The 26,761-nt window shown below is 36.5% G+C and overlaps 1 protein-coding gene across 1 annotated transcript in view; it reads right to left on the bottom strand.

Annotated features, from left to right (window-relative positions):
• The window catches only part of LRRIQ3 (leucine rich repeats and IQ motif containing 3), a 216,186-nt gene that overhangs the window by 139,905 nt on the left and 49,520 nt on the right, over positions 1–26,761 (bottom strand). Inside the window, exon 4 of the mRNA XM_055585477.1 lies at positions 24,359–24,492. Coding sequence (XP_055441452.1) covers positions 24,359–24,492 — 134 coding nt within the window. The remainder of the gene's footprint in view (positions 1–24,358; positions 24,493–26,761) is intronic.

The following is a 26,761-nucleotide window of genomic DNA, read 5'->3' as shown; positions in this document are numbered from 1 at the left end:
TCTGACTCTTATTAATAAGTGTGTGTGAACATTCGAGAAACAAGTATCCTTTAAAAATGTATAATTCAAAACAAATCACCTGAGGAACATGGCACTTAAGCTACTCTTACACTCAGATTTGTATTTGTGACCTATAGGCTTTTAATATCTATTTCAGAGAGGCTTCCCTGGTGATTTAAGTTATGTCCAACTCTTTGCAATCCAATGGACTGTAGCATGCCAGGCACCTCAGTTCAGTTCAGTTCATTCACTCAGTTGTCTCTGACTCTTTGTGACCCCATGGACTGCAGCACATCAGGATCCCCTGTCCATTATCAACTCCTGGAGCTTGCTCAAACTGATGTCCATTGAGTCGGTGATGCCATATAACATCTCATCCTCTGTTGTCCCCTTCTCCTGCCTTCAATCTTTCTCAGCATCAGGGTCTTTTCCAATGAGTCAGTTCTTCGCATCAGGTGGCCAAAGTATTGGAGCTTCAGCTTCAGCGTTCTCCTTCCAATGAATATTCAGGGCTGATTTCCTTTAGGATTGACTGGCTTGATCTCCTTGCAGTCCAAGGCACTCTTAAAGAGTCTTCTCCTACACCACAGTTAAAAAGAATCAATTCTTCAGGACTCAGCTTGTTTTATGGTCCAACTCTCACACCCATACATGAATACTGTAAAAACCAAAGCTTTGACTAGATGGACCTTTGTTGGCAAAATAATGTCTCTAGTTTTTATTTTTTTATTTATTTTTTTTTAATTTTATTTTATTTTTAAACTTAACATAACTGTATTAGTTTTGCCAAATATCAAAATGAATCTGCCACAGGTATACATGTGTTCCCCATCCTGAACCCTCCTCCCTCCTCCCTCCCCATTCCATCCCTCTGGGTCGTCCCAGTGCACCAGCCCCAAGCATCCAGTATCGTGCATTGAACCTGGACTGGCAACTCATTTCATACATGATATTTTACATGTTTCAATGCCATTCTCCCAAATCTTCCCACCCTCTCCCTCTCTCACAGAGTCCATAAGACTGTTCTATACATCAGTGTCTCTTTTGCTGTCTTGTACACAGGGTTATTGTTACCATCTTTCTAAATTCCATATATATGCGTTAGTATACTGTATTGGTGTTTTTCTTTCTGGCTTACTTCACTCTGTATAATAGGCTCCAGTTTCATCCACCTCATTAGAACTGATTCAAATGTATTCTTTTTAATGGCTGAATAATACTCCATTGTGTATATGTACCATAGCTTTCTTATCCATTCATCTGCTGATGGACATCTAGGTTGCTTCCATGTCCTGGCTAGTATAAACAGTGCTGTGATGAACATTGGGGTACTCGTGTCTCTTTCCCTTCTGGTTTTCTCAGTGTGTATGCCCAGCAGTGGGATTGCTGGATCATAAGGCATGTCTATTTCCAGTTTTTTAAGGAATCTCCACACTGTTCTCCATAGTGGCTGTACTTGTTTGCATTCCCACCAACAGTGTAAGAGGGTTCCCTTTTCTCCACACCCTCTCCAGCATTTATTACTTGTAGACTTTTGGATCACAGCCATTCTGACTGGTGTGAAATGGTACCTCATAGTGGTTTTGATTTGCATTTCTCTGATAATGAGTGATGTTGAGCATCTTTTCATGTGTTTGTTAGCCATCTGTATGTCTTCTTTGGAGAAATGTCTATTTAGTTCTTTGGCCCATTTTTTGATTGGGTCATTTATTTTTCTGGAGTTGAGCTGTAGGAGTTGCTTGTATATTCTCGAGATTAGTTGTTTGTCAGTTGCTTCATTTGCTATTATCTTCTCCCATTCTGAAGGCTGTCTTTTCACCTTGCTAATAGTTTCCTTTGATGTGCAGAAGCTTTTAAGGTTAATTAGGTCCCATTTGTTTATTTTTGCTTTTATTTCCAATATTCTGGGAGGTGGGTCATAGAGGATCCTGCTGTGATGTATGTCAGAGAGTGTTTTGCCTATGTTCTCCTCTAGGAGTTTTATAGTTTCTGGTCTTACATTTAGATCTTTAATCCATTTTGAGTTTATTTTTGTGTATGGTGTTAGAAAGTGTTCTAGTTTCATTCTTTTACAAGTGGTTGACCAGAGTTCCCAGCACCACTTGTTACAGAGATTGTCTTTAATCCATTGTATATTCTTGTCTCCTTTGTCAAAGATAAGGTGTTCATATGTGCGTGGATTTATCTCTGGGCTTTCTATTTTGTTCCATTGATCTATATTTCTGTCTTTGTGCCAGTACCATACTGTCTTGATAACTGTGGCTTTGTAGTAGAGCCTGAAGTCAGGTAGGTTGATTCCTCCAGTTCCATTCTTCTTTCTCAAGATCGCTTTGGCTATTCGAGGTTTTTTGTTTTTCCATACAAATTGTGAAATTATTTGTTCTAGCTCTGTGAAGAATGCTGTTGGTAGCTTGATAGGGATTGCATTGAATCTATAGATTGCTTTGGGTAGTATACTCATTTTCACTACATTGATTCTTCCAATCCATGAACATGGTATATTTCTCCATCTGTTAGTGTCCTCTTTGATTTCTTTCACCAGTGTTTTATAGTTTTATATATATAGGTCTTTAGATTCTTTAGGTAGATATATTCCTAAGTATTTTATTCTTTCTGTTGCAATGGTGAATGGAATTGTTTCCTTAATTTCTCTTTCTGTTTTCTCATTATTAGTGTATAGGAATGCAAGGGATTTCTGTGTGTTGATTTTATATCCTGCAACTTTACTATAGTCATTGATTAGTTCTAGTAATTTTCTGGTGGAGTCTTTAGGGTTTTCTATGTAGAGGATCATGTCATCTGCAAATAGTGAGAGTTTTACTTCTTCTTTTCCAATTTGGATTCCTTTTATTTCTTTTTCTGTTCTGATTGCTGTGGCCAAAACTTCCAAAACTATGTTGAATAGTAATGGTGAAAGTGGGCACCCTTGTCTTGTTCCTGACTTTAGAGGAAATGCTTTCAATTTTTCACCATTGAGGATAATGTTTGCTGTGGGTTTGTCATATATAGCTTTGATTATGTTGAGGTATGTTCCTTCTATTCCTGCTTTCTGGAGAGTTTTGATCATAAATGGATGTTGAATTTTGTCAAAGGCTTTCTCTGCATCTATGGAGATAATCATATGGTTTTTATTTTTCAATTTGTTAATGTGGTGTATTACATTGATTGATTTGCAGATATTGAAGAATCCTTGCATCCCTGGGATAAAGCCCACTTGGTCATGGTGTATGATCTTTTTAATGTGTTGCTGGATTCTGATTGCTAGAATTTTGTTAAGGATTTTTGCATCTATGTTCATCAGTGATATTGGCCTGTAGTTTTCTTTTTTTGTGGCATCTTTGTCAGGTTTTGGTATTAGGGTGATAGTGGCCTCATAGAATGAGTTTGGAAGTTTACCATCCTCTGCAATTTTCTGGAAGAGTTTGAGCAGGATAGGTGTTAGCTCTTCTCTAAATTTTTGGTAGAATTCAGCTGTGAAGCCGTCTGGACCTGGGCTTTTGTTTGCTGGAAGATTTTTTATTACAGTTTCAATTTCTGTGCTTGTGATGGGTTTGTTAAGATTTTCTATTTCTTCCTGGTTGAGTTTTGGAAAGTTGTGCTTTTCTAAGAATTTGTCCATTTCTTCCTCGTTGTCCATTTTATTGGCATATAATTGTTGATAGTAGTCTCTTATGATCCTTTGTATTTCTGTGTTGTCTGTTGTGATCTCTCCATTTTCATTTCTAATTTTATTGATTTGATTCTTCTCCCTTTGTTTCTTGATGAGTCTGGCTAATGGTTTGTCAATTTTATTTATCCTTTCAAAGAACCAGCTTTTGGTTTTGTTGATTTTTGCTATGGTCTCTTTTGTTTCTTTTGCATTTATTTCTGCTCTAATTTTTAAGATTTCTTTCCTTCTACTAACCCTGGGGTTCTTCATTTCTTCCTTTTCTAGTTGCTTTAGGTGTAGAGTTAGGTTATTTATTTGACTTTTTTCTTGTTTCTTGAGGTGTGCCTGTATTGCTATGAACTTTCCCCTTAGGACTGCTTTTACCGTGTCCCACAGGTTTTGGGTTGTTGTGTTTTCATTTTCATTCGTTTCTATGCAAATTTTGATTTCTTTTTTGATTTCTTCTGTGATTTGTTGGTTATTCAGCAGCGTGTTGTTCAGCCTCCATATGTTGGAATTTTTAATAGTTTTTCTCCTGTAATTGAGATCTAATCTTACTGCATTGTGGTCAGAAAAGATGCTTGGAATGATTTCTATTTTTTTGAATTTACCAAGGCTAGCTTTATGGCCCAGGATGTGATCTATCCTGGAGAAGGTTCCATGTGCGCTTGAGAAGAAGGTGAAATTCATTGTTTTGGGATGAAATGTCCTATAGATATCAATTAGGTCTAACTGGTCTATTGTATCATTTAAAGTTTGTGTTTCCTTGTTAATTTTCTGTTTAGTTGATCTATCCATAGGTGTGAGTGGGGTATTAAAGTCTCCCACTATTATTGTGTTATTGTTAATTTCTTCTTTCATACTTGTTAGCATTTGTCTTATATACTGCAGTGCTCCCGTGTTGGGTGCATATATATTTATAATTGTTATATCTTCTTCTTGGATTGATCCTTTGATCATTATGTAGTGACCTTCTTTGTCTCTTTTCACAGCCTTTGTTTTAAAGTCTATTTTATCTGATATGAGTATTGCTACTCCTGCTTTTTTTTGGTCCCTATTCGCATGGAAAATCTTTTTCCAGCCCTTCACTTTCAGTCTGTATGTGTCCCCTGTTTTGAGGTGGGTCTCTTGTAGACAACATATGCAGGGGTCTTGTTTTTGTATCCATTCAGCCAGTCTTTGTCTTTTGGTTGGGGCATTCAACCCATTTACGTTTAAGGTAATTACTGATAAGTATGACCCCGTTGCCATTTACTTTATTGTTTTGGGTTCGAATTTATACACAATTTTTGTGTTTCCTGTCTAGAGAATATCCTTTAGTATTTGTTGGAGAGCTGGTTTGGTGGTGCTGAATTCTCTCAGCTTTTGCTTGTCTGAAAAGCTTTTGATTTCTCCTTCATACTTGAATGAGATCCTTGCTGGGTACAATAATCTGGGCTGTAGGTGATTTTCTTTCATCATTTTAAGTATGTCTTGCCATTCCCTCCTGGCTTGAAGAGTTTCTATTGAAAGATCAGCTGTTATCCTTATGGGAATTCCCTTGTGTGTTATTTGTTGTTTTTCCCTTGCTGCTTTTAATATTTGTTCTTTGTGTTTGATCTTTGTTAATTTGATTACTATGTGTCTTGGGGTGTTTTGCCTTGGGTTTATCCTGTTTGGGACTCTCTGGGTTTCTTGGACTTGGGTGATTATTTCCTTCCCCATTTTAGGGAAGTTTTCAACTATTATCTCCTCAAGTATTTTCTCATGGTCTTTCTTTTTGTCTTCTTCTTCTGGGATCCCTATGATTCGAATGTTGTAGCGTTTAATATTGTCCTGGAGGTCTCTGAGATTGTCCTCATTTCTTTTAATTCGTTTTTCTTTTATCCTCTCTGATTCATTTATTTCTACCATTCTATCTTCTAATTCACTAATCCTATCTTCTGCCTCTGTTATTCTACTATTTGTTGCCTCCAGAGTGTTTTTAATTTCACTTATTGCATTATTCATTATATATTGACTCTTTTTTATTTCTTCTAAGTCCTTGTTAAACCTTTCTTGCATCTTCTCAATCCTTGCCTCCAGGCTATTTATCTGTGATTCCATTTTAATTTCAAGATTTTGGATCAATTTCACTATCATTATTCGGAATTCTTTATCAGGTAGATTCCCTATCTCTTCCTCTTTTGTTTGGTTTGGTGGGCATTTATCCTGTTCCTTTATCTGCTGGGTATTCCTCTGTCTCTTCATCTTGTTTAAATTGCTGAGTTTGGGGTGTCCTTTCTGTATTCTGGCAGTTTGTGGAGTTCTCTTTATTGTGGTGTTTCCTCGCTGTGTGTAGGTTTGTACAGGTGGCTTGTCAAGGTTTCCTGGTTAGGGAAGCTTGTGTCGATGTTCTGGTGGATGGAGCTGTATTTCTTCTCTCTGGAGTGTAATGAAATGTCCAGTAATGAGTTATGAGATGTCTATGGTTTTGGGGTGACTTTGGGCAGCCTGTATCTTGAAGCTCAGGGCTGTGTTCCTTTGTTGCTGGAGAATTTGCTTGTTATGTCTTTCCCTGGACCTTGTTGGCCCTTGTGTGGTGCTTGGTTTCAGTGTCGGTATGGAGGCGTTTGATGAGCTCCTGTCAATTAATGTTCCTTGGAGTCAGGAGTTCCCTGGAGTCAGGGTTTGGACTTAAGCCTCCTACTTCCAGTTATCGGTCTTAATTTTACAGTAGTTTCAAAACTTCTCCTTCTATACAGCACCACTGATAAAACATCTACGTTAAAGATGAAAAGTTTCTCTACTGTGAGGGTCACTCAGAGAGGTTCACAGCGTTACATGGAGAAGAGAAGAGGGAGAAGGGAGTTAGACGTGACCCAAATGAGATGAGGTGGAATCAATAGTGGAGAGAGTGGGCTAGCCAGTAGTCACTTCCTTATGTGCACTCCACAACTGGACCGCTCAGAGATGTTCACGGAGTTATACAGGGAAGAGAAGAAGGAGGCAGGAGACAGAGGTGGCCAGAAGGATAAAAGGGGGAAATGAAAAGGAGGGAGACAGATCCAGCCAGTAATCAGTTCCTTAAGTGTTCTCCACCATCTGGAACACACAGAGATTCACAGAGTTGGGTAGAGTAGAGAGGGGTTAGGGAGGAGATACAGGTGACCTGGTGGAGAAAATGGAGAGTCCAAAGGGAGAGAGAGCAGTCAAGCCAGTAATCTCGTACACTAGTGAAAAATGGGTCCTGAAGATTGGGTTCTTAAAGGTATAAAATTGGTAACAAATACATAAAAACAAAAATTAGAAATCTAGAGTAGGGTTTGGAATTTCAAAAATGCGATGTTAATGAAAAGAAGAAGGAAAAGAAAGAGAGAAAAAACGAACAAAGAAAAACAAACAAGGTCGTGAAAGTAATAAAGAAACTACAGGTACAAAATTGATAACTAATACCAAAAAGCAAAAATTAAAAATCTAGAGTAGAGTTTGGAATTTCAAAAATACAACGTTAAAAAAAAAAAAAAAAAAAGAGGAAGAAGAAAAATAAAGAGAGAAAACAAACAAACCAACAAAAACAATGTCGCAAAAATTATAAAGAAAATACAGGTACAAAATTGATATCAAATACCAAAAAGCATAAATTAAAAATCTTGAGTAGAGTTTGGAATTGCAGATATACGATGTTATATAAAAGAAGAAGAGAAAGAAACAGAGGGAAAAAAAAGTCACAGAAATTATGAAAAAAACTATAGGTACAAAATTGATAACATATATCAAAAGGCTAAAATTAAAAATCTAGAGTAGAGTTTGGAATTTCAAAAATACAATGTTAAAGAGAAGAAGAAAAAGAAAAAAGAAAAAAAAAAAAAACCCACAGTCAAAGAATTATAAAATATATATATGAAGTTTGCTGAAGAAGAAAAAAAAAAAATAGGGTCTTTTTTTTTTTTTTTTGCAAAGTAATAGTTATAAAAGTGAAAATTAAAGGACAATAGAGGACTTAAAAAAATTTTTTTTTTAATTAAAAAAAAAAAAAAGAAAGAAAGATTGATCGTAAAAATAGTAAAAATATATCTAGGTCTTTCTCTGGTTTTGTTGTGAGTATTGTGGGTTCAGTTCATTTTTGGCAGTTCCTTAGTCCGACTTATATTTCTCAAGATCTATAGGCCCCTTCCTATGTAGTCCGTAGTAACCACAGGGTTTTAATCTATGGCCTGTAGCTTCCAAGGCGTTTCCCTCTGTTATAGCTTCTTCTGTTGCTGGTCTCTTCAGTGTCTGGTTCCCGCCCTCCTTTCGAAGAGTTGGGCTGCTTTTCTGGGTGCCTGATGTCCTCTGCCGGCATTCAGAAGTTGTTTTGTGGAATTTACTCGACGTTTAAATGCTCTTTTGATGAATTTGTGGGGGAGAAAGTGTTCTCCCCGTCCTACTCCTCCGCCATCTTGGCTCCTCCTCCTGTCTCTAGTTTTTAATATGCTCTCTAGGTTTGTGATAACTTTTCTTCCAAGGAGCAAGCTTCTTTTTAATTTCATGGCTGCAGTCACCATCTACAGTAATTTTGGAGCCCAAGAAAATAAAATCTTCAACTCTTTCCGTTGTTTCCCCATCTATTTTCCATGAAGTGATGCCATGATCTTAGTTTTTGAATGTTGAGTTTTAAGCCAGCTTTTTCACTCTCCTCTTTCAGTTTCATCAAGTGGCTCCTTAGTTCCTCTTTGCTTTCTGGTGTCATCTGTATGTCTGTGGTCATTGATATTTCTCCCAGCAATCTTGATTTCAGCTTGTGCTTCATCCAATCCAGAATTTCATATGATGTACTCTGCAGAGAAGTTAAATAAGCTAGGTGACAATATACAGCCTTGATGTACTCCTTTCCCAATTTGGAACCAGTCCTTTGATTCTAACTGTTGCTTCTTGACCTGCATACAGATTTCTCAGGAGGCAGGTAAGGTGGTCTGGTATTCCCATCTCTTTCAGAATTTTCCACAGTTTGTTGTAATCCATACAAAGACTACAGCATAGTCAATGATGCAGAAGTAGATGTTTTTCTGGAATTCTTCATGTTTTATTCACAACTCTTTAAAAAAAATTCGTCTTGGCTTACAGGCCATACTAGATTTTACCTATAGCCTGTATTTTGCAGACCCCTGATCTATATCACATTCTTAAACATATATATATGTTCAGAAAAACATACATACACACACTTCTATTTTGCTTAGAGACTTCTGGGGAGTATTGAAAACAACTGCATATCAATTCAGTTCAGTCACTCAGTCATTGTCCAATTCTTTGCGACCCCATGAATCGCAGCACTGCATATACATATATATATATATATATATTCTAATATATATATTAGAATATAGATACATATGTGTATACACACACACACACACACACACACACACATGCTTCCTGGATGTAATGAATCCACTCACAATTACTTCTCAGTAGTATTGAATCCACCCACAATGCAGGAGACCTGGGTTCAATTCCTGGTTCAGGAAGATCCCCTGGAGAAGGAAATGGCAACTCATCCCAGTATTCTTACTTGGAGAATCCCCATGGACAGAGGAGCCTGGCAGGCTACAGTCCACAGAATCAGAAAGAGTTTGTGTATAGATACTCAAACCACTGAATTGCCACTTTCTTCTCCAGGGTAGCTTCCCATCCCAGGAATGGACCCTGTGTCTCTGGCATCTCCTGCATTGACAGGTGGATTCTTTATCACTGAGCCACCTGGGAAGCCCATATGAGAAGTTATTGACTCGCAAAACTTAAAAACGCAGGGGTAAGGTGCCAGGCTTGGTTTGTTTGGAACCCAGTCCCATTTCTCTCAAGTTTACTTGGCTCACTCTTCTGCTATGTGTCAGTACTTCCCCAATCAGGTGTGTCTTACACTGGAAAAAATATAATAATAATCCAAGAGGCAGAGAATAGATGATACCTGCTGCTGCTGCTGCTAAGTCGCTTCAATCATGTCCGACTCTATGCGACACCATAGACAGCAGCCCACCAGGCTCCTCTGTCCACGGGATTCTCTAAGCAAGAATACTGGAGTGGGTTGCCATTTCCTTCTCCAATGATACCTGACAACCAAAAATAAAACAAAAAGCTTGTACCTCATGCTACTTTGGGTTAAACCCAAATTAACTCCCATGAGCATGGAACTAGTATGGATTTGTTGCTAAGTCACTTCAGTGGTGTCCGACTCTGTGTGACCCCATAGATGGCAGCCCACCAGGCTCCCCCGTCCCTGGGATCCTCCAGGCAAGAACACTGGAGTGGGTTGCCGTTTCCTTCTTCAATGCATGAAAACGAAAAGTGAAAGTGAAGTTGCTCAGTCGTGTCCGACTTAGAGACCCCATGGGCTGCAGCCTACCAGGCTCCTCTGTCCATGGGATTTTCCAGGCAAGAGTACTGGAGTGGGTTGCCATTGCCTTCTCCGTTAGTATGGACTAGGCAGTGTAAATCTACCAATCCCTGTAGGCAAAATTTTCTTCTGCTCAGAAAGATCTGGTCCAACACTTGTATCTGAGTGTCTGATTTATCCTGCTCTTCACAATGGTGAGGGGTGGAGTAGGTGTTAGGTATACAACAAGAAGGTCCATTAAAATATATTAGGTTGGTGCAAACTTAATTGTGGTTTTGGGCTGTGAATTTCAAATTGTTGTAAATAGGCTCAAACATCTCTCTTTATTAATCAAAACAGGAACCATTACAATCAATACTTTTCTGCCAACAAGAAATGTTTATTTATTCCTGTAGCATAAAAATCTGGGCTTTGGGATTCAACAAACTCTTCAAAGCATTTTCTCCATTTTACTAGTTGTGGAAGCATTTTCCCTGCAAAATGTTGTGAAGATGCTTGAAGAAGAGGTAGTCCGTTGTCATGTAAAATCCACATTTTTGTCCCACATCACAATCTGATTGAGAAATGGTTCGTTGTTGTTGCAAAGAATAAGAGAAGGCAACATTTCCAAACAAGATTTTTTTTAAATTTTAGGTCAGTTCCTAAAGTCACCCACTTATTGAGCTTTTTCACTTTTCCAATTTGCTTCAAATGCGAAATGACTAAAGAATGGTCAACTGTGAGTTCTTTAGCAACATCTCGTGTAGTTGTAAAAGGATCAGCTTCAGTGATTACTCTCAATTGGTCACTGTCAATCTACAATGGCCGACCACTATGCTCCTATTCATCAAGGCTCTTGTCTCCTTTGCAAAACTTCTTGAAACAACACTGCACTGTATATTTGTTATCAGTTCCACGGCCAAAACGCGTTTTAGATGTTGTGAGTTGTCTCTGTTCCTTTATGCCCCATTTTGAACTCGAATAAGAAAACTGCTAGAGTTTGCTTTTTGTCTAACATAATTTTCACAGTCTGAAGTACATATAAAAGAAACAGCAAATAATAAGTCATTAGCAAAAAAAAATATAAAGCAAGAATTGTGCATTCAAATGATGTATAACATAACCACATTTATTAAGAACGTATTTCAATATCAAAGGCAAATTTCAACAAAGGAAAAACCACAACTACTTTAGGAAAGGAGTACATCAAGGCTGTGTATTGTCACCCTGTTTCTTTAAATTACAGGAAGAGTACATCATGTGAAATGTCAGGCTAGATAAAGCACAAGCTGGAATCAAGATTGCAGGGAGAAATATCAATAATCTCATATACACAGATGACACCATCCTGTGGCAGAAAGCAAAGAGGAACTAAAGATCCTCTTGATGAGAGTGAGAGTGAAAAAGCTGGCTTAAAACTTAACATTCAAGGGGAGATGTATGGAGAGAGTAACATGGAAATTTGTAATACCATATGTAAAATAGATAGCCAACAGGAATTTGCTATATGACTCAGAGAACTTAAACAGGGACTCTGGGACAGGCTGAAGGGTGGGATGGAGATGGGGATGAAAGGGAGGTTTGGGAAAGAGGCGACATGCATGTACCTATGGCTGATTCTTGTTGATGTATGACAGAAAACAACAAAATTCTGTAAAGCAATTATCCTTCAGTTAAAACATTTAAAAACAAACACACAAGAAAACTCCTGAACATTCAAATCCAATCCCATCACTTCATGGCAAATAAATGGGGAAACAGTGCAAACAGTGATACATTTTATTTTCTTGGGTTCTAAAATTATTGCAGATGGTGACTGCAGCCATGAAATTAAAAGATGCTTGCTCCTCGGAGCAAAAGCTACAACAAACCTAGACAGCATATTAAAAAACAGAGACATTACTTTACCGACAAAGATCCATATAGTCAAAGCTATGGTTTTTCCAGTAGTCATGTACGGATGTGAGAGCCAGACCATAAAGAAAGCTGAGCACCAAAGAATTGATGCTTTTGAACTGCAGTGTTGGAGAAGACTCTTGAGAGTCACTTGGACTGCAAGGAGATCAAATCAATTAATCCTAAAGGAAATCAGTCCTGAATATTCATTGGAAGGAATGATGCTGAAGCTGAAGCCCAATACTTAAGCCACCTGATGTGAAGAACTGACTCATTGGAAAAGACCCTGATGCTGGGAAAGACTGAAGGCAAGAGGAGAAGGGGATGACAGATGATGAGATGGTTGGATGGCATCACTGACTTGATGGACATGAGTTTGAGCAAGTCCTGTGAGTTGGTGATGGACAGGGAAGCCTGGTGTGCTGCAGTCCCTGGGGTCACAGAGTTGGACATGACTAAGCTACTGAACTGAACTGAGTACCTATTTAGATATCAACATCAATATCACTTTCTCATATATATATCTACCAAATCATCAATGTGTACATGAAATATATCTATGCCTCCTCAAAAGGAGAGAATTCAAAAACACATCTAACACTGAATCTGGGTGTAAGTTAAGGATCCTTGACAATTCATGGTACAACAAGCCTGAATAAATATTATCCACCCCCAACCTACCTACCCAATATATAAATGCATATTAAAAAATCACAGTGACTACAGATGAATATAAAGTGGTTTACTGGACCAAAACATAGTATCATATCCTGACAAACAAGAATAGGTAGGACTTTATGCTGGGGCAACAGAGTTTATCCCTGGTAAGTATAGTTAAAAGCGTTCCACTGTGCTTTCATATAGGCACTTCCTTGAATATTGTCCTCTCCTTGAGATGAACTATAAGGATATCTTAAAGATGTTAGTGTAGCAGAAGACTGTGTCCTGAGAACTGGAACACTGAATGTGCCAAAGGGCTTAAGAAAATCTGAATTTTAAAATAGCTCTAGATTTATCTGGCCACTCCATTCCCTAAACACTCAGTAAGCAAGTTCATATTTTTAATGCCCACCCTTTAAAACAAACAACTTTCTCGACGTAAAAAAACCTTTCTGCCAGGATGAAGACATTCTTCTTTGCCCCCCCGCCCCCGACAGAATTAAATTTAACAACTTACTTCAGCTAGGCTCTGCCTTGGGGTCCACTAATATTTATTTATCATCAAATCAAAGGCTCTACCTTTCTATTGAGGTTTACTAGTCTTTGACTCAGAAAGAGAATGCTTTACAGAAGATACTAGTTTCTTCTAATGTCTTACCTTTCTAAGTCCTAACTTTATCTTGGGGTAAATACATCTTCTTTTCTATTTGATAAGACTCAAATGGCAAACGTTTTATCAAATTGAATCCCAGATCATGGGCAAAAAAGACTGTTCTTAGCAAAGTTGTATTTTCCTCCTTCATTGATTTCATTTATACACATTTCAAGTTAATTATTATATGCATATTTCTTAAAGTAATCTACTATTAGAGTTAGAGAAGAGATAAGCAAAATGTTGATGATACATAGGACCACAAAAGCAATAAAAATATTTAATACCTGTTATTTTTTCCTACTAATCCTCCTAATTTCATACCTTCTGTAGGCAAAAGTCAATCTATAATATAAATAAAAATTTAACCAACTATTTCTCAACTACATAAAAAGAATGACCAACTGCCCAGCTCAGGACAAACAATTTATCACCATTCTCTTTTCAGTTTAGCCAATTTTACAATTTGAAATCTCTTCCTTATAGCATCAACTTCTTTTTACACGTAACAGTAAAAAGCTCAAACTGGTACAAACTTCAAGGGTAATATCAGGGTTAGGGTAGGATTCAGGTTTTATTTGGGATTCCAAATCAATTTCTGTAGGTCTGCTCAGTCACATAAACTAATATATCTCTTCATTGTTTATACTAGTTTGTCTTGGATATTCTTTTATTTCTTCTTTTTTTTTCTGTTCAACTATTTTGGATACATGTATATGTATAGCTGAGTCCCTTCACTGTTCATCTGAAATTACCACAACATTGTTAATTGGCTATACCCTAATACAAAATGTTTTTGATCTTCCACTTCTTTTATTAAGAGAATCAAATAAATCTTAGTATTGATAAAAACAAACTTCCTTATGTCAGAAATTACTCATCTGGGTGTGATGTGTATAGTCAAATCAGCCCAAATCATATTACACATATTGGGAACAGTTAAATACAGAGGACACAAGTAAAAGGCTGATAATATATAGGAACACTGGTGTTATTTGTATAAATGAGTACTCCTTAAATCTTGTCAACTATAAAATATTTCACAATAGGTCATTAACATTGTTGGAATTACCAATATCTGTTTATTTATGTGAGTTTATTTTTAATATTATTAAGAAACATAAATTTTAAGAATATAGAATGCATGAGAATGGATGCTTGATAAGAGTCTTTTTACTGTTAAGTAAAGTGTAGAGAGGTAAACTATGTGGCAATTATCTTTCTCATAATGTAGAAACCTATGTCAATTTATTTTTTAAAATTTTACTTATTTTAAAAAATTCTTACATTCCTTCAAATTTAAACACAAACTAAAGCCTCAGTGCAAAGAGATAAGAAGTAAACCTAAACCCAACTTTCAATCTCAGGACATTTACTTCTCTAAGATAATCTTGACTTTTGGTATTACTCGTAGGCTTGGGTATTACAAATAGAGAAGAGTGTAGCATCTCACCAGGAAGGTGGTTATAATGAGAAACTTTCATAAAAAATCTAGGATCAAATGAAGTGCACCTCCAGTGCACCAACATCATTATTCCCCTCACTCTAAAAATTTCCAGAAGAAAGTTTCCATCATGGACCTACTTTGTCCAAAGAAAGGAAAACAGTCTTTACTGAAAAGTTTTAAAAGCAATGTATTCCTCACATGACCTGAGTAAACTGTAAAAACTAGAGATGATCCTTTTCAGTTTCAATAGACATTTAAAAGTAATCAAAGCATCCTCTATGGAAAAACCAATCTTCATAACAGAGTATCAAAGACTTTAGAAAAAGTTCCAAGGAATATGAGTTGACCTTCAAAATTAGAGTGGACAAGGGAATGATGCACAGTAGGTGAAATCCATAGTAAAAGCAGATAGCAGAATCAAACCCATAAAGACAGCAACTACTAGAATTATGAACTACTGAAATAAGTATGCTTAATGTGTTTTTAAAAATAAAGGGAGATTAAAAATAGGAGAAAAGAGCTAATAAGAAAACAAAATCTGAAAGAGAACCAAACAATACTTCTACCTATTAAAATATATAATACTTAAAATGAAAATTTCAATGGCTAAATAGCAGATTATATATCACTAAGGAGAAAATTATTCAACTAGAAGATCAATCTAAGGATCTGTATAGGATGTAGAATAGAAATAATTATAAAATAAATATTAACAGACATTGTAAATTTGTATTTGTTGTATGACTTAAGAATATTCAATTATATTTTAAAGGGAAAGAATACAAACATTTAGAACAGGCATAGCTCATAAGATGTCAAGTATAGATACTGAACAAGCAAATGAGAGATACAGGTAAGATTCATAAGGTGTCTAAGGTATACATAGTAAGGTAGCAACCTGAAAAACACTATGTAATAAATGAAACAAGTGTGTGAAAAATACTGCCATAAAGGAAGGAATAAAGTATGGAAGGACTAAATAACATTTTAGAACATTCATAAAGCATTTATTACATCATCTTCAGAGGCACAGCTATGGCTCCTACCAAATCAATCATCCATCAGTAACCTAAAACAACCTCCTGCATGCTATACCCAAAACATGCAAATAAAACTCATCACTTCTTGGCAGGTTGTCAGTTACTTGGTTCATACCTATGGTGAGGAATACTTGTTCCTACATCTCTCTAAAAAGTCAAGAGTATGGTGGCTCCAATCATTTTCTGGCTGTTGAAGACCTTCACTCACCTCTACTCTTATAACCCAACCATCAGAGAAAGCCTGATGGAACAAAGTGGGAAACAGGATAAATGAACACTGCATAATACATGATTCAGATAATGCAATCATTTCACCCCACTTGTACTCATTTCTATTCCATTTTTCTCCCTCGTTTCTTGCTATATGTTTTTAAGTAGATTAAATAATCTGATTCAAGCATCTTAATTTGATCTCTGAGGTTTTTTATTCTGTGAGCTCTGAAACAGCCTGCCTGGTAACTTACTTGGAGGCTGTCATAGCATCTAGGTAACTTTCCACCACTACAGCTGGCAGTAAGAATGGGATACAATTAAAAGGCATCCTAAATAAATTATAAGAGAAACAAGATCTTGCTTCACAAATGAACATTCAAATCAAAGCAATATATTAGGGTCCCTGATATAAGAGAACCACTAAAACTTACCCATAAGACAGAGTAGAGAAGAAACCGAGCTAGAGATTAGAAAATAAAATCAGAACAAAACTTAATGGAGGGTTGATTATTATCTCCAATTAGACTCTGGGATCAATAGGAAGAAATCCTAAGCCCAAGGGCGTTACCAAACGTCAAGTTAGTCTGTGACCATGACCTCTGTTCCAGTCTACCTGTTAATATACTTACAGACACCACTGTAAAGAGGGTAACTTCCCATCATAAGAAAAATGGGGAATATAGATGTTTTGAATCGATTATCAATAAATAAAAGGATGTCTGGAAATCATCCAGAATTGATAAAGGAGAAACCAATCCCTAGATGCATAAAGCCAGCAAATATTAAGTTGCATAATAAAAATAAAGTGATTTTTAGAATTGTCAAAGAAAACATCTTCAGAAAAATATCAGAAATACTTTAGATTTAAAAGTAGTAAGAGGGAAAAGAAAGATAACCTGTAAAGGAAAAATTAGCTTGATAGTTTACTTTCCAACAGCAACAATGAAAGCCAAAAATAGTGAAATTATATTCAGTGAGCTAAAGGAAAATATCTATCAGCCTAAAATTAGAATCTCAAAAGTATATATCAAGTTTCATAGAGGGAAAAAATTTCCCTATCTCCAATCTTTTGTTTGTTTTAGTCTATAATTTTAGAGTGATTAAATAATATTTAGTGATGGTCAGCTATAATTTCATCTCTAGAATAAAACACTAAATATCTCACTTTAGAATAAAATTAGGAGAGTTTAACTGATTCTAAACAGGGATTTAATAAATGTTCCTATTTGTGCAGCACTGGTTCCTAGTATCGTTAAATTCTAATTATGCCTGTGTTTTGCAATATGAATCACAGCTTTACTCTTGGGCTTCTGATATAGTCAGGATAAGCTATAGCAGACGTTGGCAAATTTTTCCTTCAAGAGCCAAATACAGATAGTAAATATTTTAGGTTTGTGACCACTACAGTCTGTATCTTAGCTATTCAGCTTTTCCATTATAGCTTAAAAAGCACATTGATAGACAATATATAAAAGAATGGGTGTGTGACTGTGTTCCAATATAATTTATTTACAAAATCAGGCTGCCGTTCTAGGGACCATAGTTTTCTGATCTCTAGTTGTAGACTTCTAAGATCTGCAAGGTCAGTTATATATACCTATTTGCTTCTTACTTTGCAAAATTTTGTTGCTGTCTTTCTCTTCGCACTTCTCTTGCCCTTTGCCTTTCTAAATCCTCACATTATCAGTTAAATGGGATTTAGAGAGTGAGCAGAGGCAAACTGAAAGGGCAGCACAATATTATTTCTCAAAGTATGTGTTTTAAAGGAAAACTACAATTTTGTTTAGGAATGCACTGCACATACAAATCAATTTAGGAAAAACTGACATTTTTATTACACTGATTCATTCAATGTCATAAAAATGATATAGTCTTATATTTATTTCCATCTTGTTCTATCAGTAATGTTTGGTAGGTTTCTTTCTAGAGGTAATTCACATCTTGCCTTTCATGTATCCTTAGTACACGGTTTATGACAGCTATGGAAGTGTACTGCTCAGATCTCCATGAAGAAGACCCACTACGAGGAGCACAGCTGACTGACAGCCCCAGCTCTTGCCTTTTTTTTTTTTAGATCCATCACTACACTTTTGCCAAGGCTATTCCCAGTCATTGACTGAGGAATTGTAATAGAACTGGCCCATTTCTACCTGATGCAGGATTCCTCCAATGGTCAAGCTTTGCTCAAGGATCCCCCACTGGTCTGGCCTAGATTTTTTCAGAGTTGTGCTGCTGAATTCTTTCTGCCCAATTCATTGTCTCTCTCCCTTCACAGATTAGCATAAAAGCATGAATATGTTTTCCCGCCTATTCCTACTTCCTCCTCTTTTGTTTGTCAAAGGTATTACTCCCAATAAATTTCTTGTACACCTAATCTAGTTTATGTGTCTGCCTCCTGAAGATCAATCCAACAAGTAGTGGGGTTTTTATACTATTATAAATGGTAGATTTTAATTTCATTTTCAAGTTGGTGATTGGTACTATATATCTAAACATTGATTTTTGTATTTTTATTAGCTTTCACATTCAAAATTATAACAGCTATAAGAAATTATAATTCTTTCTTCCTATCTAATCTTTTATCTTTTTATTTTCTTTACTTTGTTCCACTAGCAATAGTTCCAGAATAGTTCCACTTAGTTCCAGAGCAATACTAAACAAAAGTGCTAACAGCTGACACCCTTGTTGTTTTACCCTAATCTCAGGGAAATAATTCCAAGATGTCACTAAGTATTAATAAATGTGTTAAAATATGCATAATCAGATTAAGAAAGTTTCCTTTTAATCCTAGATTGCTAAAAGTGTTCTTCTTTTTTTTAACCTTATATAAGTGCTGAATTTTATATTTTTTGTGTAGACATTAAGATGATTGTATTCAGGCAGTCCTCACTTTACACAGAACTACATTAATTAATCCCTGTGCATACCAGAACTATACTGTCATTTTGCACAGTTCTACTGCATATTACTTTTTCTATTACTGAGTAACAAATTGCACAAACTATGAGCAGTCTGCATTCTTTCTTATCTGGAAGCTTAGGGGAAAACATCTGCTTCTAAGCTCATTCAAGTAGTTGGTAGAATCCAGTTCCTTGTGTAGGACCAATGTCCCATTTTTTTGCTGGTTGTTGGTGGAGGATTACTCCTAGCTCATACAGTCACTCTCAGGTCATTTGAATGTGGTCCACTCTACCTTTAACACAGCAACAGTACATCAAATCCTACTTGTGTTTCAACTTTCTCTGATATCCTGTTCTGCTATCAGTCAGAAAACACTCTGTTTTTATTTTTTTTTAAATTTTATTTTATTTTTAAACTTTACATAATTGTATTAGTTTTGCCAAATATCAAAATGAATCCGCCACAGGTATACATGTGTTCCCCATCCTGAACCCTCCTCCCTCCTCCCTCCCCATTCCATCCCTCTGGGTCATTCCAGTGCACCAGCCCCAAGCATCCAGTATCATGCATCGAACCTGGACTGGCAACTCGTTTCATACATGATATTTTACATGTTTCAATGTCATTCTCCCAAATCTTCCCACCCTCTCCCTCTCCCCCAGAGTCCAAAAGACTGTTCTATACATCAGTGTCTCTTTTGCTGTCTCGTACACAGGGTTATTGTTACCATCTTTCTAAATTCCATATATATGCGTTAGTATACTGTATTGGTGTTTTTCTTTCTGGCTTACTTCACTCTGTATAATAGGCTCCAGTTTCATCCACCTCATTAGAACTGATTCAAATGTAAAGAGGTCATTTGATTAGGTTAAACTAATTCAGAAAATCTATCTTAAGGTCAATTTATTAGTAAAGAATCTTAATGACATCTGCAAAATACCATCTGGCATGCAATATAACATGATCATGGGAGTAACACCAGGGAACAAAGATCACATGGGCCATCTTGGAATTCTGCCTATCACAAATTAGATGAGACCAAATCTCAGTTACTTTAGAAGCTTGAAAAATAAGAGTACATTCAAAGTATGCACAAATTTTAGTTAATGTGATAACAAAATGAGAAACACTGAGACTCATATTCTATTAATGTGATTGGTTTCCTAATGTTAAACTAACTTTTTATTCTTGGAATAAACCTATGTTGGCTATAGGATGTTAACCACTTTGCATACCTCTATATCTAATTTTCTAATATTTTACTTACAATTTTTACATGTGCATACATAAGACAGCCTGAAGTTTCCTTTCATATAATGTTCTTGTCAGGTTTTACTTTTCAAGTTATGCTGATCTCTCAAAACCTGAAAAGTATTCTCTTCCAGTCTTTGGAAATTTTGGTTTAAGATGCTGTTAAACATTCCTTAAATGTTGAGGATAATTCACCAGTAACCTAGACTTGAAGTATCTTCATAGGAAGGATTTTAATAATGGATTCAGTTCTTTTAATGTATGAATGACTATTCAGCATTGTGATTTCTTCTGTCAGACTGAAAATTGTGTTGCTTCAAAGAATCTGTCCATTTCACATAGATTATCAAATTATTTGGCATAAAGTTATTCACTGTGTTCACTTTAATTTCTGTGGATCTGCAGCAATGTTGTTTTTTCATTCCTTATCATGGTAAATTGAAATTTTCCTTCTGTCTCTTTGTTAGACAGTCATGCTGGAGCTTTATCAATATATTACCCTGAAAATAACCAATTATTGGCTTTATTGATATTCCTGCACATTTTCTCATGTTTTTTGTATCCTTGTTTTATATTTCATCATTTTTTGATACTATTTTTATTATTCCTTCCCTTTTACTCTCTTTGGGTATAAATTTTGCTACTTTTCAATCTTTATGAGACAGATGCTTTAGTCACTAGGTTACAACCCCATAGACTATAGCCCTCCAGGCTCCTCTGTCCATGGGATTTCCCAGGCAAGCATACTTGAGTGGGTTGCCATTTCCATTACCAGATCTTCCTGATCCAAGGATCAAACCAGTGTCTCCTATCTCTCCTGCATTGGCAAGCAGATTCTTTACCACTGAGTCACCTCGAAAGTCCCAGATCCTTAATATGCCAACACTTTTTTTCCTTATATATGAACTCTTGCCTGGAAAATCCCATGGACGGAGGAGCCTGGTAGGCTCCAGTCCATGGGGTCGCTAAGAGTCGGGCATGACTGAGTGACTTCACTTTCACTTTTCACTTTCATGCATTGGAGAAGGAAATGGCAACCCACTCCAGTGTTCTTGCCTGGAGAATCCCAGGGACAGAGGAGCCTAGTGGGCTGCCATCTATGGGGTTGCACAGAGTCGGACACAACTGAAGCGACTTAGCAGCAGGCAATAATTACACCTTTTCCTTTCAAATACACTTTGACAAAAACTGGTAAATACCTTCCAATTCAAATATATCCTTTTAGCCTTTGTCAAAGAAGCCAAATTTCTTTGTCAAAGAAACTCAAAATTCTCCATGCCAGGCTTCAACAGGTTCAGGTGAACCATGAACTTCCAGATGTTCAAGCTGGATTTAGAAAAGGCAAAGGAAGCAGAGATTAAATTGCCAAGATCTGTTGGATCAGAGAAAAAGCAAGAGAGATCCAGAAGACCATCTGCTTCTGCTTTATTGACTATGCCAAAGACTCTGACTGTGTGGATCACAACAAACTGGAAAATTCTTAAAGAGATGGGATTACCAGACCTCCTGACCTACCTCTTGAGAAACCTATATGCAGGTCAGGAAGCAGCAGTTAGAACTGGACATGGAACAACAGAGTGGTTCCAACTTGGGAAAGGAGTACATCAAGGCTATATATTGTCACCCTGCTTTTTCACTTATATGCAGAGTACATCATGAGAAACGCTGGGCTGGAAGAAGCACAGGCTGGAATCAAGATTGCCGGGAGAAATATCAATAACCTCAGATATGCAGATGACACCACGCTTATGGCAGAAAGTGAAGAGGAGCTAAAAAGCCTCTTGATGAAAGTGAAAGGGAAAGAGGAGAGTTTAAAAGTTGGCTTAAAGCTCAACATTCAGAAAACTAAGATCATGGCATCTAGTCCCATCACTTCATGGCAGATAGATGGGTAAACAGTGGAAACAGCATCAGACTGTATTTTTGGGGGCTCCAAAATCATGGCAGATGGTGACTGCAACCATGAAATTAAAAGACGTTTACTCCTTGGAAGGAAAGTTATGACTAACCTAGATAGCATATTGAAAAGCAGAGATATTACTTTGCCAACAAAGGTCTGTCTAGCCAAGGCTATGGTTTTTCCAGTGGTCATGTATGGATGTGAGATTTGGACTGTGAAGTAAGCTGAGCACTGAAGAATTGATGCTTTTGAACTGTGGTGTTGGAGAAGACTCTTGAGAGTCCCTTGGACTGCAAGGAGATCCAACCAGTCCATCCTAAAGGAGATCAGTCCTGGGTGTTCATTGGAGGAACTGATGCTGCACCTGAAACTCCAATACTTTGGCCGCCTCTTGCGAAGAGTTGACTCATTGGAAAAGACCCTGATGCTGGGAGGGATTGGGGGCAGGAGGAGAAGGGGACAACAGAGGATGAGATGGCTGGATGGCATCACCGACTCGATGGACATGAGTCTGAATGAACTCCAGGAGTTGGTGATGGACAGGGAGGCCTGGCGTGCTGTGATTCATGGGGTCGCAAAGAATCGGAAACGACTTAGTGACTGAATTGAACTGAACATGTTTGTAGATATAAGATATAGATAATTATACAGACAACTTCAATACAGTATTACAAATGTTGATAATTCAAGTATGTGATGTCCATTGTAGGGGCCGATATCCCAATACTTTGCCCTAATCGAATTAGGAGCAACCAGAAGATTTTAAGTTGGTGAGTAAGATTTGATTTGTAATTTTGAATGATTACTCTGTGAATGCTGTAGTAAATGTAATTGGAAGGGAGCAAGAAATTCAAGGAAAGATTGTTTCCCATGCAAACAAATAGCACAGAGAATATGAGGTAGAACAACAACAATAATAATGATATTAAAAAATATCAGCTGTTAAGAATGGGATATTCACATTTGCCAGATACTATGTGGGTTATATTCATGACTTCAATTCTCACAAGCAAGTAGAAAATTAAGTACTGGTATTAGCCCCTGCTCTCTACCATTTATTAGTAATGTATCAGGAAACTCAGGCCCAGAGTAGGTAAGTGATACACCTAATGGAACAGCATTTTAAAAAGAAAAAGAATTAAAATCAGTCTGTCTTGAAGCACTGTGATATATTTTTACTACTGACATTTCTCCCCACAAAGCTACTTCAGACTCTCTTCTTGCCTGTTGAATTTTCAGATTGTTTCCACGTAGAAGGTTATTATCTCATGGTACATGAATATCAAAGGAAACCTTGATTCTAAGAGGGAAAAACTCAACCCCAGGTGCATAAATTAAAGACAAATCCATTTAATTAGATGTTTATTTCACATAAAATACATACAATTTAACTGAAACATATGAGATAGAAAAAATATTTTAAATAAATATGTACGTGTTAGCAACTGCCTCATTCTTTTCACATCTTTTACTCCAAATCACTTTACTTTTCTTCATTCATAAGCCCAGTCTCTCCTGCAGTTTGGCCTTTGTTAGAGAAGTATATGGAATCTCATCGTCAGAAGTTTCAGGCACTGTATTATGTTCAGTTTTGTCTTTCCTACTGATCTCTATCAGGGTTATTGCCATCTATGATGTAGTACATGCAGGCTAACACAGGACAACACTGTCTCTGCCTTACCACAGAATGCTGAATATCATTTCAGTGAAACTTCCTAATCTTTCTTTCTCAAGGAATGTCTGTTTCCCAATTCCAGATCTATTTAATCCTACCTGTATTTCAGGGACATGTTCTGTTTCTATCTTATGAACTCTACCATTTAGCATCTGAAAATAAGCTTTAGGAGAAAGCTCATTTCTTTTTCATGAGTTTAGTGTTTTGCCTGACTAACACAAATACACTGATGACACAGTGTCCTATCTTCCCTCTCTCTTATAGGAAAAATTTTCCTGTATTTGTAAAATGTCTGTGACTGAAAAGGGATGCACGGAACAAAGAGAGAGGAAAAAGTATTAATCAAAGGATAATGTAGATTAAGGTGGTAGCAGATTTTTGGCAAAACTATCTTCATATCCAAACAAATACAAAATCCTCATATATTAATGGTTTGTACTTTTTTCTTATATTGTACATGGCTCATATTTCCATTATGTCCCATTACATAGAGAAATTTAATTTACATTTTATACTAATGCTTTTAAGTTTAACTTAAAACACTATCAGAATTACTCAAGATTAATAAAAACATTATTGACTAGTTATTTATATGGCCATTTTAAAAGAAAAAAGGAGAGTCTGTGATGTTTTTCTCAAAATTATTTTAAATAGTCTATAAATTACCAGGTTGATAGGGAATACAAAAATGCATATTATTACAGAAATGACTTTTGTCAATTATCTTTTAATATTTAAATAGTGAATAAAATAAAACATACCTCATTTTTTTCCGAACTAAGAAACCACGTGTCCATCTTTGAATAATCAAAACTGGTGAGTTATGAGCCAGAATTTCATTAATTTTTGAAATAATGTATTTGATATTATCAATTTCATCTTCATAGGTTGATCCCTGTATAAAGAAAATTACTTAATATTCATATCTCATAAAAGTATTTCCAAAAGATATTTTAAGTTGCTAGTCTGATGGTATAAACTATTAAAACATTCACAGGTGTCTTATACACATAATACTTAAGTAACATATACATTTTTCAAATCTATTTTTATTAGATCATAAGATCAAGAATTAGTAGCACAAAATAATTTCAAATCTTTACACAAAATTCAAGATCAATGAAGATAACTTTTTCCATTCTAGATTCTTCTATCTGCTATCATAGGTATAAAATTTTTCCCATAATCATGTTGATCTCTGAAAGGTAGGGGAATGAATAGATATCCAAAGACCCTTAAAAGTATTCTGTGAATCATCATAGATGAAACTGATATATGTTGGATTTATAACAACTTGCAGCAGTTCAAAATTTTGTTGCATCTTAACTAGATACTTTACAGGAAGACAGTACATTCCCTGGGGGAAAGACTTCTATATTATCTTTAAAAAAATTATCTCTAAGATATTGGTCCTGTATATTTTTAGATTTTGGAAGCACAGACTCTTATATTTTCATAAATATATGATAATGAAATATAACTATGAAAAATTTTGAAATATTATGGGAATTACCAGAACACAACACAGAGACATGAAGTGAGTAAATGCTGGCCACCCCCCAAAAATGGCACTTATTACTTGTTCCATGCAGGGTTGCCACCAATATCAATTTGTGATAAAAAAGCACAATAAAATGAGATATGCCTATAAACTCAACTTGCCCAAATATGAATCGTCCTCCCTAACTTGCTTTCTCACATGCTCTTAGTGAATGGTGATACTGCCCATACAAACCTAATCCAGAAACCCTGAACCATCCCAGGCTCTCTTTTTCTCTTACTTCTTCATATCCAAATGTTGCTAGCTCCAGTATATTCAATATCCCAAATATCTGATCTTTCTCTCTTCTTCTGTCCTCCACCATTGTTTTTTTGAATCTCTTTATCACTTCTCTAATCTACTAAAAATGTCCTGATAGCAGAAATAATCCATATTCCCTTCTCCTTCCAAATCATAATATGCACTATTGCAGTATGACTTTCAAAATGCAAAACTGATCATACGGCATTTTTGCTTAATATATTTCAATGTTTAGTATTGAAAGATGAATTACATATTTCTTGACTTGGCATACAAAATCCTTGATCTAGTCCCTTCTTACCTTCACAGTATTATCTTCCTTCATACTACATATAGTTCCGTCCATACTGGCAAAATCCAACCACTTATATTTCTGAAAATGGCCTGATAAACCTCCATGATTTTTGCATGCCATTCCCGTTTCTTGACTGTACTTCTCAATTTCTTGTCTCATTATCTTAGTATTCTGCTGACTCAGTCTTTTCCTTCAAGAAGCCTTTCTTGACATTGATCTGACTTTAATATCTTTCTACAATATTACCCTGTGTTATTTGTTACACTTGACAATGTTGAATTTTACGTAAGCCCTGTAAAACAGCGTTGTTTTCCAGGGTTCCTAGAAAACAATGAAGGTTAAGAAACCTACTTATCCCTTTGTTTCAGGAAAATGTAATATAAAGAAGAATCCTTCCATTATATTACTTAGATTATACCCATGGATGTCCCTCTAGTTCATCTTTGACAAGGCCCTGACACACATTCTCTAAATTCCCACTCTTTGCCTATTAAAAATTAGTCGAACTACTTTATTTACACTGAGCAGTTTGAATAAAATGCCTTCTGGGTAAGACACTTTCTCCTAGTAGCTTGAACTTTGTCCCACCTTCTGCCTGAGCCAGCACATAACCCCTCCTTAATAGTTTATCATGAAAGGGACTCCTCTCAGGGTAAAATGTCAGGCTCTGTGAGCCCATGGACACAAAGATTCCCTGCCTGGTTCCTCTGTCCATGGAATTCTCCAGGCAAGAGTACTGGAGTGGGTTGCCATTTCCTTCTCTAGGGGATCTTCCCAACCCAGGAATTGAACCCTGGTCTCCTGCATTGCAGGCAGATTCTTTACCAACTGAAACACTCAGTCAGTTCAGTTCAGTTCAGTCGCTCAGTCGTGTCCGACTCTTTGCGACCCCATGAATCGCAGCATGCTAGGCCTCCCTGTCCATCACCAACTCCCAGAGTTCACTGAGACTCACGTCCATCGAGTCAGTGATGCCATCCAGCCATCTCAACCTCTGTCGTCCCCTTCTCCTTCAGCCCCCAATCCCTCCCAGCATCAGAGTCTTTTCCAATGAGTCAACTCTTCACA

The sequence above is a fragment of the Bubalus kerabau genome, chromosome 6 (assembly GCF_029407905.1).
Source record: "Bubalus kerabau isolate K-KA32 ecotype Philippines breed swamp buffalo chromosome 6, PCC_UOA_SB_1v2, whole genome shotgun sequence".
Taxonomy (NCBI): Eukaryota; Metazoa; Chordata; class Mammalia; order Artiodactyla; family Bovidae; genus Bubalus; species Bubalus kerabau.
This window is presented reverse-complemented; position numbering and strand designations above follow the sequence as displayed.